Here is a 13,478-nt window from a genome sequence, read left to right on the forward strand (position 1 = left end):
CTTCAGCTTGACCTTCCCCAGTTTTTGACCCCAGTCCCTGTGGACCTGTCCTGGCCGCATCTAGGGAGTCTGTGGACTCCTGGTTCAAATCCTGGCTTTGCACTCAAGGCAAGGTACTTCACCTCTCCAGTCTTCCTTCTCTTCATCAGTAGAATGGGGATAGTCATTTTGCCCTTAATCAATTCTAAGAGGCACATCTGTTCACATGTTAACTCTTCTGTAATTGGGGTATGTCACATTTAGTTAGCAGAGTTTTTTCTTTCCTAGCAGTTATAAAATACTAGGGCATCTTTTGACTGATGGCATTTTAAATTTGATGAAGCCCTCGGATGACCCCTCCCTCATAGGGCTGGTGTCAGGGTTCAGTGAGTTAGTGTGTTGGGCGATTAGAATGCAGCCAGTGAAGGCCTATAATGGTACCCAGTGCTGGTAGTAGTAGTATTGACTCCATCTCCACTCCAACTCAGATCTGGAACTCCCAGCCCTCTCCTCACCCTGCCCCCACCCCTGAGGACCCTTTGCCCTGGTTCTACCCTGCCTTTGGGCCTTGACCTGTGCCCTCTTCTTCCACAGCTGTGATTGTGGGCGGGGTGGTGGGCGCCCTCTTTGCTGCCTTCTTGGTCACACTGCTCATCTATCGTATGAAGAAAAAGGATGAGGGCAGCTACACGCTGGAGGAACCCAAGCAGGCGAGCGTCACATACCAGAAGCCTGACAAGCAGGAGGAGTTCTATGCCTAGTGGAGCCACAGTGCCTCCCTGCGGCCTCAACACCACCCTGCTGTCCAGTCCCCAGCCTGGCCCCACCAGCCCAAGCCTGGGACTGGGCCTGGAACCTGGCCCCAGTTCTTCTCTGCCCTCCCTCCCAAGGTCTGCCCAGGCTGCCAACCTCACACAGATCTTCCCTGAGGAAGAGGGGCTGCTGCCATCTGCCCCAGACTGTGCCCTTACGAGCTCATCTCTTGTTCCCCTCATCCTTGCCACCAGTCTGGGCCTTCAGGACCTCATGTCAGATGGATGGGAGGAAGAAAGCTCCTGATTGGCTGGTGGTGGAAGAAAGGGTGGGGCTTGAGATGGGCCTGAGCCCTGACTTGGTACCCACAGGGCTCACTGATATCTCCTTTTTGGGGCAGAGAGGCACTCAGGCTGGTTTCCAGGACAAACATTTGGTAAACACAGCCCATGAAATCATCTAGACACTGCAACCTCTTGCTCCTATCCCAGGGCCCCTCTCTGCCTGGGTGAGAGGGTGTCCCTTGTCACCAGCCTGTTTTGTCCTGGTCTCTCTGGGGTTGTTGAATCTCTCCTCTTGCCTGCCAATTACACATGTACCCCAGACTTCATTTCTTTCTGCATCTTCCCCCAAGAAACAGCTTCCTGAGGGTGCTGGGGCAGCCACTGGTGAGGAGGGGCTGCTCTGATGTCCTTCCTATGAGGGGACTCTGCACAGACACCATTGCCCATACTGTCACACGTATTTTCACGCAGTCACACACAAGACAAAAAGCATGCATTGACAAAACCATACGCAATCCTGACCGCCCAGCCAATCAAGACATATCACAGAACACACACATCCTTCCAAGAATGTTTATCCTCATGCATCACTTACACACCCCCAGACACGTACTGCAATGCAAGTCACTAGTCATGGTCACGTGACAGTGACTGTGTGGCCTCCTCCTACCCCCAACACACCCACACTCTGGCACCACACACATTGTCTCCAGCTTTCAGGCTCACTGGGGAGGGTGGAATCGAGTCGGAACAATCAGCCCATATTGGGTCCCCCTAAGTTGCCCCGTCATACTCAGTCCCATGCCATGGTGCCCACACCAACCATGCGGCCACCAACCCCAGCCAGTGTCAGACACAATCCCACGTGGATGCACAGTCTCACTCCACATGACCTGCTCTCAATGCTGGAGGGAAACAGGCAGGCCCTTGCCTTTCTTGGAAAAAGTGTGGGGCCACAGCCCTTTTAGGGCATTGGACGAAGGTGGGCCTGGCTTCACCCCTACCTGCTTCCTCCCCACTGCAGCTGGCAAAGGGGGAGGTTTGGGGCCAGACCACCACTGGCTGGGAGCCTGGGGGCTCCTCTAAGTCTGAGGAAGGAAATTTGACCCCAGGTTGTTGGGGGGTGTTGGGTCTCCCAGGACGGGAGGCCCAGGGCAGGGAGGGGGCATGTGGTTGGGCTCCTTTATCTCCCTGTGTCCCTTCCTGCTTTGAGCTAGGGGGCTGACTCTGCCTCCCAGGACACAAGTCTCCAAAGTGCCTGTGAGGGCGGGCCCTCCGCACCCTCTGCCCTCTGCCTGGCAGGCCAACCTCAGCCCACCTGCCCAGAGGCCCTCCCTGTGGACACCCCTTCACCTATTTGACCAAACAGTTCTGGCTGCAGCTTCAGGGGCCATGGCTGGAAGCAGCCCCTGCAGATCTCTCAGGCCCTGAGGTCAGGGTTTGAGGGATGAGACCAGGTGAGAATGGGGGAGGGGTTACTTCTTTTGTTACCTAGCAAGTAGGGCTATTTCCATCGGTATTTTAAATGTGGGGTCACAGATCTTTGGGGGAGGGTGTGCTTGGCAGGGGGCCTCTTGGAGCCAAAGGGATGTGGTGTGAGTTGTGATTGGCCGGCACTCACACCCCCACCCCTCACCCACATCCCAGATTCAAGTCAGGAAGGCAGATTTTATTTCAGGGCCCTTTTCAAGATGCCCTGGCAGCAGATTTCTGCGAGATGAGGGGTAGCGGTGTGTAGGCAGGGAGGGGGAGGTTCTGGGGGCCGTCCCACAGCCTGTCTTTTCCAGGCTGGGCTCCATCTTCCAGTCCCCAAACCCCCCTTCACAGGGCCCAGAGGCTTGTGAGGAAGCCAGGTGGACCCAGCCTTAGAAGAGTGGGCATGGGGGGCCCCCGATATCTAGAGGGTGTGGGTTGGCCTCAGTCATCTTTGGAGCAGAAGGGCTGGGTCCTTGGGCCAGAGATCACAAGGCTCAGCCTCCCTACCCTGCTCCCTGGGGTGCTGCTGTCTTGGAGACCACAGCTCTGGTGAGACGGCCTGGGCAGGCCAAGGCTGAGAAGCCAGGGAGGATAGAGGAGAAAGGGCTTGGGCCCCCAGCCCCAGAAGACGCCAGACCCTGGGCGGGAGACCCAACAGTGGGTGCAGGTTCCCTGTAGGGCTGGAGCCCATGGTGGGGGTGGCCCCAGCAGGCCTAGCTCCTCACATCCCAGGGGTTGGCTTCTGATTTGGGGCTTGGGCTCCAGGCACTGGCTTCTCTTCTCTGTGTCCTTAGCATTTGAGAGAAGAGGCCAGGGGCCTTGTTCATGCAGCCCTGGACCCAAGGCAGATCTCCAGGCTTTACCCTTGTGAGGTTGAAGAGTCTGACCGGCCCAAATCTGCCCTGGCCGGCCTGACCGAGGCAAGGCAGTCCAAGAGAGTTCAGTGAGGACCAGCTAGGGCTCTCCAAGGTGCAATGTGGGTGCAGGGCCCTCATGTCGCCCTACCCCTGCCTGTGATGGAGTGTTCTGAGGGTCTTTGGCATTTGCTGGAAGCACAGCAAGTTCCAAACGAGAGGGAGCCTGTGTGGCTTGAAAGCCTCTGGGGCCTTGGCTGCCAGAGCACGAGGCAGGCCAGGACCTGGAGAGCCCAGACCCTGTCTCCAGGGGGCCAGATGGGGGCCTTGCCTGAAAGACTGGTCCCCTTGATTGCTGGAGGCGTGTGGGTGGCAACCAGGGCTGGGCAGGGCTTAGGGTGTGTGGGCCAAACCCCCCTGGGGTTGGCAAAGCCACCTGTCAGGCCTCCTGGTGGGGGCCCCGGACGCAGGGAGCAGACCTTCTGCCTCATGGGGTAGGAGTGGCTGCCTCCTGTGTTCTCTGGATTTCTTCTCCCAACAACTACAACCCTGGACTTGCCTCCCCAGGCCTCTTGCCTGTAAATAGAAGCCCGCAAACTGTACAGATTTACAGAGGCATCGAGACTGGGCCCTGGGGGTCGCCATCTGAGAGCCGATGACCCCAGCATCCCCCAGGTGCCTGCCTGGCACCACAGTGACCCTGGCCTCAGCGTGGCAAATGCATGTAAATATTTTTCGTAGGCGGCGTGGCTCCAGAGAGCCCCCTGAAGACAGTGTCCCTCCCTCCCGTGAGTCCTTTCTCCTGTACAGAACCGGCCTGGGGTGGGTGGGGGTCTGCCATTCCCTCCCCCAGGCCTTCCCTGCCCCTTCTCTCCCCTGTAACCTGTTTATTAACCGTACCTGTCCTGAGTTCATGGCCAAAACCTTACATAAGGAAAAAGACAGTGGAAAAAAGAGACCAAGGCACCTGCCCCACTGTGGGTACTCACCTGTTCCAGCCTTGTGAAGGAACTGGTTTTGTTTTTTTTGTTTGTTTTTGTTTTTTTTTTTGTTTTTTTGTTTTTTAACACTTCCTGTGCTGTGCCCATTTATAAGAGGAAATAAAATTAAGCTGAAATGATGTGCCATGTCCAGAGTATAAGATAAATATGGTCATTAGGGGAGGGCAGCCAATGGCCGCACCCTGGGCCCAGCCATCTTCCCCCATCAAAGAAATTGCGAACTAAGCAGGGAAAATGGACTAACAGCCCCTCGTGGGAACCATTATGGTAAAAGCTGCTGTTGGTTGAGAGTGTCCAGGAAGCCACGGAGCCGCTGCGGTGAGGCTGGGATGGGAGCTGTGGTTGGGAGGGGCCAGGCAGTGGTGAGAGGGGCCTGTGGTTCACTCCCAGGGGAACTCTGGCTTTAGGCCACAGAGAAAATCTTGGGACCACAGGATACCAGAATCAGAGCAGCCGAGACGAGATGGCTTTGAAGTCTGAAGTCTGTTTTCAAGTCCAGGTGTTGCCATTTCCTAGCGCTGACTCTGGACAAGCTACTTGACCTCTGTGAGTGTCAGTTTCCCCATCTGTCAAATGAGGTCAGAATATCCCCTACGTGGAATGTTGTGAGGACCGCATGAGGTAGAATGCTCAGCACGGCACCTGCCACAGTCAACGCGTAGCTCACAGGGGCTCTGATGATGGCGCTGGAACAGAATAGAACCTTGGGATGGGAGAATGTGACCCAGAATCACAGGCCGACTCCTGACATCACAGGGTCATGGAGCTGGGCCAGCCTTGGGGCCCTCCTTGGTGTAGAAATCCCTTTTCCAGCCCCCACTTGGCATAACTCCTGTCCCAGCCAGCTGGGTGTGTCCCGAGGGCCAGTGGGCCACCCTGCCTATTTGGAAGTACTTCCTAATTTCAGCGGAAATCTGTCTCTCCAGTGTTGCTCGTCTCCAGTGCTCGCACGCTCTGCGGGCACACGGGATTGTTCTGCTCCTTGCAATGGGACAGCCCCCAGGTATGGGTGTAACAGTCACAAAATTCCCTCCTTCGAGGGAAAGCTCTACATGTCCTACAAATACTTCTTCTAGAAATTTCTTCTTCTTGGCCAGGCGTGGTGGCTCACGTCTGTAATCCCATCACTTTGGGTGGCCGAGGCAGGTGGATCATTTGAGGTCAGGAGTTCGAGACCAGCCTGGCCAACATGGTGAAATCTCATCTCTACTAAAAATACAAAAATTAGCTGGGCTTGGTGGTGGGTGCCTGTGATACCAGCTACTTGGGAGACTGAGGCAGGAGAATCGCTTGAACCCAGGAGTCAGAGGTTGTGGTGAGCCCAGATTGCATCATTGCACTCCAGTCTGGGTGACAGAGACCCTGTCTCAAAAAAAAAAAAAAAAGAAATTTCTTCTTAATACGTGATAGGCAGGGCGCTGCTGCTGGCCTTGGGAGTGGGTTGGAGCCTGAGGCCTTTGGCTTTGGTACACCATCCTACCATCCCTCCCTCCTTCCAGTGAAGTTTCTGTGCCTGGCTCTGTGCTTGGAACTGGGAGCTGAGGGGTACCCACGACAGCCCCGACCCCTCTCCCTAGAGCATGTACAGTCTATCTGGGAGATAGCTGATAACCAGAGTCTTGTGACTGTGATGACACTGGTCTGTGACGGTGGTGGTGGTTGGGGGGGGGGGTGTCATTCTTCCTCAGTTGCCACCTCCAAACCCCACCAAGATTGCCCCTCACTGCTAGGCAGTTCAGGGACAGAGCCATGGTGCCCAGGGCCTCACTGTGGGACCTCAGACAGTTTGAGTCCTTGGAGCCTCAGTCTGCACAGCTATAAAATGGGGTGAAGGGGCCAGACCTGCCACTGGGAGGTCCTTACAGGAGTGGGCCAGTTAGACACTTGCTATGCTGTGAGGGGTTGGTTTACCAAGATTCAAAGCCAAGCATGAGTGGCTGTTCATGCAGGAAGCTTCAGAAGGCAATACCCCATCTTCTGAGTGCTGTCAGCCCACCGTCTCCCTCCTACCCTTCTCCCCTTCTCTCTTGAGTTCTAGTGATGTGATTTTATTTTCAGCTTGGGGGAGTAGAAAGAGCATGGTCTTGAAGTCAAGCAGACTCATTGCTGTACCTCTCTGAGCCTTGATTTCCTTGAAGGCAAATGAGGACAATAAGGTTGGTATTTGGAGGCATGAAGCATGGCATACATGCCCATCTGCAGCTGGGTTTACATTCTTCTCTTTGCAGCACCAACATTTTACCAGGCAAACCTTTATTCAAATCCTAGCTCTGTCAGTGACTAGCTATGTGACCTTGGGTGAGCAATTCAAACTCAGTGCTCAGTTTCCTCACTTGTAAAATGGGGGCAATACTAGTACTGGCCTAATATGCATAGTGCTTAGAACTATGGCAGGCATAGAGTAGGTGCTGTACAAATGTGGGCAATTATTGCTGCTGTTGTTGCTACCATTATTACCGTTATGCTTATTTGCAGGCCCAGCACACTGCCTATTGATTGAATAAGTGACACTGAGCTTGGGTAGAAATCAAACTATCAGGGTCAGCTCTAGTATGAACTATGACTCGGGCTTGTTAGAGCCAAGGGCAGAGGCCGGAAACCATGTATTTGGGCACAGATAGGCTGGGAACTGCTGGAAGTTGGAGCACTTCCCTCTGGGCCCCCTCACCCAAGATATGAGCAGCAGAATCAAGAGGGAAGGAGGAAGAATAGCTGATTGTTTCCTGCAGCCCAAGAGGTCACAGCCACCCGGCCCAAGCTTCCCTGAGAACAGAGTGTGCTCAGCTTCCAGGGCCGCCCACCCTGCCTCTGCCGGCCTGAGGGTGGGCTCAGGGCACATGAGGATCTAGGTTTATCACCACCACATAACCAGTAGGGATGAGAGAGAGCAGACAGCAAAAGGAATAGGGTGAGGCACTATGCCAAGTGCCAGGTATCACGTTAGCTCATTTAAGCCCCTGGTCTGGTCTCTTGGCTTGTTTTTGCAAATGGAGCAACTGAGGCTCAAACCATAGATCCCAAAGCCCTAGAGCAATTGGAAGGTGCAGTGGGATTCTGCTGTCCCTACCATGAGCTAGCTGTGAGGGTGGGCAGGTTACTAAGCTTCTCTGAACCTCAATTATATCACCAGAACAACAGGAGCACTAGGGTGTTACTGAAAGGCTGTAATGAAGCATTAACACACGACATTTGTGGGGTGCCTTCCAGTTATCGTCGTTCATTCATAGACATTATCTTGTTTAATTCTTGGAGACAATTATTACCCCCATTTTATCATAAACAATGTGTTTACAATATACACGTTGGCCCTACCAGCAAAATCCACACTGTGGGACACTCTATAGGAAAAACAATCCAGTTTTTTCCAACACATAAATTATAAGGAAGACAAAAAAAAGAGAGAGATGGAGAATTTATAGATAAGCTTAAATGACATGTTAACTAATCAATATGGGAACCTGATTCAGATCCTGATTGAAACAAATTATATTTTTAAAATGCTCCAGTTATGAAGCAAGTGGAAATTGAACACTGAGTGAATGAGTAAAAACATATATATATATATATGTATATATATATATATATTTTTTTTTTTTTTTTTTTTTTCTCTTTTTTTGAGACAGGGTCTCATTCTGTCGCCCAGGCTGGAGTGCAGTGGTCTGATCATGGCTCGCGGCAGCCTCGAGCTCCCTGGGCTCAGGTGATCCTCCCACCTCAGTCTCCCAAACAGCTGGGACTACAGGTGCCCGCCACCACATCTGACTAATTTTCGTATTTTTTGTAGAGACAAAGTTTTGCCATGTTGTCCAGGCTGGTCTCAAACTCCTGGGCTCAAGTGGCCGAGTGAATATTTGTTATTAATGATTCATTGTCAGTGCCGTTAGATGTGATAAGGGCCCTGTAGTTATGTTTTTTGTTTTTTTTTTTTAATGAGTCCTTACCTTTTAGAGATACAGACTGAAATATTTGTAGATGAAGTGACAGGGTGTCTGGAATTGACTTCAAAATAATATGGGGAGGAGTGGGCGAGGGAACGGGGAACGGGGGAAATAAGATGGGGCTTGAGTTGATCATTATAGACGCTGAGTGATGGGCACATAGGGGCTTCGTTATATTATTCTATCTAAGTTTCCATTTTAAATTCTCCTTAATAAAGTGCTTTAAAAGAAAAGAAAGTGGCTGGGCGCGGTGGCTCATGCCTGTAATCCCAGCACTTTGGGAGGCTGAGGCGGGCAGATCACGAGGTCAGGAGATCAAGACCATCCTGGCTAACATGGTGAAACCAAGTCTCTATTAAAAATACAAAAAAATTAGCTGGGCGCGGTGGCGGGCACCTGTAGTTCCCGCTACTCGGGAGGCTGAGGCAGGAGAATGGCATGAACCTGGGAGGCAGAGGTTGCAGTGAGCCGAGATCGCGCCACTGCACTCCAGCCTGGGCGACACAGCGAGGCTCAGTCTCAAAAATATAAATAAATAAATAAATAAATAAAATAAAAAATAAAAGAAAGCAATTCCCAGAGGGGCCTGAGGTTGCACCCCCAGGAAATGCAGAGCTGGCTCCCCTGCTGCAAGTCCAGGGCCCTGGCCATTCGCCCAACCCCTGCCTGTGAACTCCCGCGATGCCCTATTTTCCTCAGCTCTACGTCACCCACTTCCAAGTGGTCAGTGCCTTCGTGGACCCTGTTCCCTCCCGTTTTATGAAAACTGACTCTTATGAATGGCTCTGTTGAAATAATTTGCATGAAATTGTTACGACTGACATGGCTTCAGCTGTTTCCCTCCTCCAGAGATGTTTGTCCATTGCCAGAGAAAGTAGCAAAAGCAGCCCTTCCCAAGTGAGCCATGTGTTTCAGCTTATGAAGCACTGTCCAAGAAGTCCTTGGTCTTGCTTGCCATTCACATCAGTCCCGGGAGATGGGCCGGCTGGGGATTACTCCTCCCACCTTGGAGGACATTAGATTTGTTCGTCACCATCCCCTACCCTCACTGCCTGCCCCTGCCCATTTTCAAGGCTGCGGCCAAGCCTAGACCTTTATCTTGTCTTGCTGGAATATTGAAATAGTCTTACCGGCATGCTGTAAGGAAAGGGCGTGGGTTTGGGGGCATACAGGTGTCATTCACAGTTAGCTACAGCAAGTTCTTCTTAGGTCATCCTGGGGAAGTCCCTTCACCTCCTTCCCACCCCCCGAGCCTTGGCTTCCTCTTCCGTGTCATTTGCACAGTGATGATCGCCACAGAGAAGATTTGTGAGGACCCAAAAAGTGGGCAGACCTAAGTGTCCAGCACAATGACACACAGCAGGTGCACAGCACTAAAAATGAAGATACCAAAGATACCGCAGTATAGTCATGCGTCACCTAACGACGGGGATGTGTTCTGAGGAAGGCGTCGTTAGACGATTTCACCTTGCGAACATCATAGAGTGTCTTTACACAAACCGAGGTGGGATAGCCTGCTGCACACCCAGGCTATATGGCACAGCCCATTACTCCTAGGTTACAAAGCTGCACAGCATGCTACTCTACTGAACACTGTGGCAACTGTAACACAATGGCAAGTATTTACGTATCTAAACATATCCAAGCATAGAAAAAGTGCAAGAGGCTGGGCGCAGGGGCTCATGCCTGTAATCCCAGCACTTTGGGAGGCTGAGGTGGGAGAATTGCTTGAGGCCAGGAGTTTGAGACCAGCCTCGGCAATATAGTGAGCCTCTCTCTATATAAAAATAAAACTTAAAAAATTAGCTGTGTGTAGTGGTATATTTCTGTAGTCCCAGCAACTCAGGAGGCTGAGGCAGGAAAATTACTTGAGCCTAGGAGGTTGAGGCTGCAGTGAGCCATGATTACACCACTGCACTCCAGCCTGGGTGACAAAGTGGGACCCTGTCTCTAAAAATAAATAAATAAAAGGTACAATAAAATATTCTATAAAAGATTAAAAAACGATGAACGTATATATGGCATTTGCCATGATTGCAGCTTGCAGGACTGTCAGTGCACACTGCATACATTACATTTATACAATGTTTTTCTTCAATAATAATTAGCTTACTGTAACTTTTTCAAAGTTTTATAAACTTTTTAATTTTTAAAAACTTTTTAGGCTGGGTGCAGTGGCTCACGCCTGTGATCCCAGCACTTTGGGAGGCTGAGGCGGGCAGATCCCGAGGTCAGGAGATTGAGACCATACTGGCTAACACGGTGAAACCCCGTCTCTACTAAAAATACAAAAATTGGCCGGGTGCGGTGGCTCACACCTGTAATCCCAGCAGTTTTGGAGGCCGAGGCGGGCGGATCACGAGGTCAGGAGATTGAGACCATACTGGCTAACACGGTGAAACCCCGTCTCTACTAAAAATACAAAAATTGGCCGGGTGCGGTGGCTCACACCTGTAATCCCAGCAGTTTTGGAGGCCGAGGCGGGCGGATCACGAGGTCAGGAGATTGAGACCATACTGGCTAACACGGTGAAACCCCGTCTCTACTAAAAATACAAAAAATTAGCCAGGCATGGTGGCAGGTGCCTGTAGTCCCAGCTGTTCGGGAGGCTGAGGCAGGAGAATGGCGTGAACCCGGGAGGCAGAGCTTGCAGTGAGCTGAGATAGTGCCACTGCACTCCAGCCTGGGCGACAGAGTGAGACTCCATCTCAAAAAAAACAACAAAAAACAAAACAAAGCAAAAACCCAAACTACCTTTTTGACTCATGTAATAACACGTAGCTTAAAACACATTGTAGGCCGGATGTGTTGCCTCGTGCCTGTAATCCCAGCACTGTGGGAGGCCAAGATGGGCAGATCACCTGAGGTCAGGAGTTCGAGACCAGCCTGACCAATGTGGCTACTACTCTACTCTACCATCTCAACTAAAAATACAAAAATTAGCCAGGCGTGTTGGTGCGCACCTGTATTACTGAAGTAAAACATTGAGGCAAGAGAATCGCTGGAACCCGGGACGTGGAGGTTGCAGTGAGCCAAGATCATACCACTGCACTCCAGCCTGGGCGACAGAGTGAGACTCCATCTCAAAAAAAAAAAAAAAAAATTGTATAGCTCTACAAAACATTTTATGTCCTTATTCTAGCTATTTTTGAATTTTTGAATTTTTATTTTTGCTTTTCAAACTTCTTTTGTTACAAACTAAGACACAACCACACACATTAGCCTAGGCCTCCATGGCGTCAGGTTCATCAGTATCACTGTCTTCCACCTCCAGATCTTGTCCCACTGGAAGGTCTTCAGGTGGGATCTTGTCCCACTGGATCTTGTCCCACTGGAAGGTCTTGTCCCACTGGAAGGTCTTGTCCCACTGGAAGGTCTGCAGGGGCAAAAGCGTGCACGGAGCTGTCATCTCCTGTGGTAACAGTGCCTTCTTCTGGATACCTCCTGAAGAACCTGCCTGAGGCTGTCTTACCGTTAACTTTTTTAATAAGTCGAAGGAGTACACTCTGAAATAGTGATAAAAAGTATAATATAGTAAATAAACCAGAAACATAGTCATTTATTATCATTATCAAGTATTATGTGCTGTACATAATCCTACGTGCTAGACTTTTTTTTTTTTTTTGGGATGGAGTCTCACTCAATCGCCCAGGCTGGAGTACAGTGGCATGATCTCAGCTCACTGCAACCTTCGCCTCCTGGATTCAAGCAATTCTCCTGCCTCAGCCTCTCAAGTAGCTGGGATTACAGGCACACGCCACCACACCTGGCTAATTTTGTATTTTTACTAGAGACGGGGTTTCAACACGTTGGCCAGGCTAGTCTTGAACTCCTGGCCTCAAATGATCTGCCCGCCTCGGCCTCCCAAAGTGCTGGGATTACAGGCGTGAGCCACCACGCCTGGCCCTGTGCTAGACTTTTATACAATGGGCTGTGCAGTAGGTTTGTTCACACCAGTGTATGCTGTTACCAGGTGGCAGGAGTTTTTCAGCTTCCTTATAATCTTATGAGATCACCTCTGTATATGTGATCTGTGGTTGACTGAAACATTGTTATATGGAGCATAACTGTAATAATAACAGCAGAAGACACATGGATTGGACTTACCGTGTGCCAGGCATGCTCTAAGCAACTTTTAATAGTGTGAGGCCTTTAGAACAGTGCCTGGCATGTGGTAAGCACTACAGGAGTGTTTATCAAATAAAATTATTGTACATGTAGTAGCTTATTTAATCTTTACTAAAACCCTGAGAAGCAGTAGGTACTCATTACTCTCATGTTTACAGATGAGGAAACTGAGGCACAGAGACTCCCAGAATGCCAAGAATGTAGGGAGACAACTGTACAGTCAACCTTGACTTCTCCTCCACCTTCTCCTGGCAAACTCCTACGGACCCTTCAAAGCCCTACTCCAACATCACCTGCTCCGGGAGCTCCCAGTCATTGGCCAGGATGAACTCTTAGACCTGGACAACGGGAAGAAGAAGGGAAAGAAGGGAGTGAGGGAGGCTGGCAGGGTGCGAAAGGCAGGGGTGAGAGAATAGAGAGAAGCATGCAGGCCTTCGGGAGAAACCCTGGGTTGGATCATGGGAAGTGCATAAGGGGAAGTCCTTGTTCCTTCTTCCCAGCAGAGGTGCCTCTGTCTTGTGGCTTGTCCTGCAAAGTCCAGCTGAGTCTCCAGCTTCCTTGAGGTTGGCTCTGTGGCATGCAAGTGAAGAGCCCCACTCTGGGGCCAAATTGCCCTGGTTTGACTCCTGACTCTTCTGCTTACTGGCTAGGTGATCCCAGGCAAGTTATTTGACCCCTTTTACCTGGCTGCTTATGGAAATAGAATGGGGATAATCATAGTACCCACCTCGTAGAATTGCCATGAGGTTTCATCGTTAATTCAAGGTACATAGAAAGTACTCAGTAAATACTGACCTGGATGATCCGAGTCATCTTGGATTATTGGTGAAGGCACCCTCTCTTTTCTCTGAATTCCTGTTGTGCTTAAGTATAAACCGCAGAATTCAACCCAACATTAGTGAACATAACAATGACCTTTTATGAGGTGTTTGCTACCGGGCAGGCTGTATGCCTGGTCCTTTTTACCCGGTGTCATAGAGATCACCATAACTCCATGAGGCATATACTAGTAATATGCGCATTTTACAAGTGAGAAGATAGAGGCCCCTTTGAAAGGTTAAAACC

General features: G+C 50.8%; 1 protein-coding gene and 1 long non-coding RNA gene across 2 annotated transcripts in view; one reads left to right on the plus strand and one right to left on the minus strand.

Annotated features, from left to right (window-relative positions):
* SDC3 (syndecan 3) overlaps positions 1 to 4,466 on the plus strand; it is a 38,834-nt gene extending 34,368 nt beyond the window's left edge. Inside the window, exon 5 of the mRNA XM_055255027.2 lies at positions 574 to 4,466. Within this exon, the coding sequence (XP_055111002.1) occupies positions 574 to 740 (167 nt within the window). The 3' untranslated portion in view covers positions 741 to 4,466. The remainder of the gene's footprint in view (positions 1 to 573) is intronic.
* Positions 4,467 to 11,428: 6,962 nt separating this feature from the next.
* On the minus strand, positions 11,429 to 13,270 carry LOC134734898 (uncharacterized). The gene is made up of 2 exons (XR_010117783.1): positions 13,209 to 13,270; positions 11,429 to 11,791 (listed from the first exon to the last, which is right to left on the minus strand). It is a non-coding gene; the product is annotated as an uncharacterized lncRNA (long non-coding RNA).
* Positions 13,271 to 13,478: the final 208 nt, after the last annotated feature.

This window comes from Symphalangus syndactylus, chromosome 12 (genome assembly GCF_028878055.3).
Source record: "Symphalangus syndactylus isolate Jambi chromosome 12, NHGRI_mSymSyn1-v2.1_pri, whole genome shotgun sequence".
NCBI lineage: Eukaryota > Metazoa > Chordata > Mammalia > Primates > Hylobatidae > Symphalangus > Symphalangus syndactylus.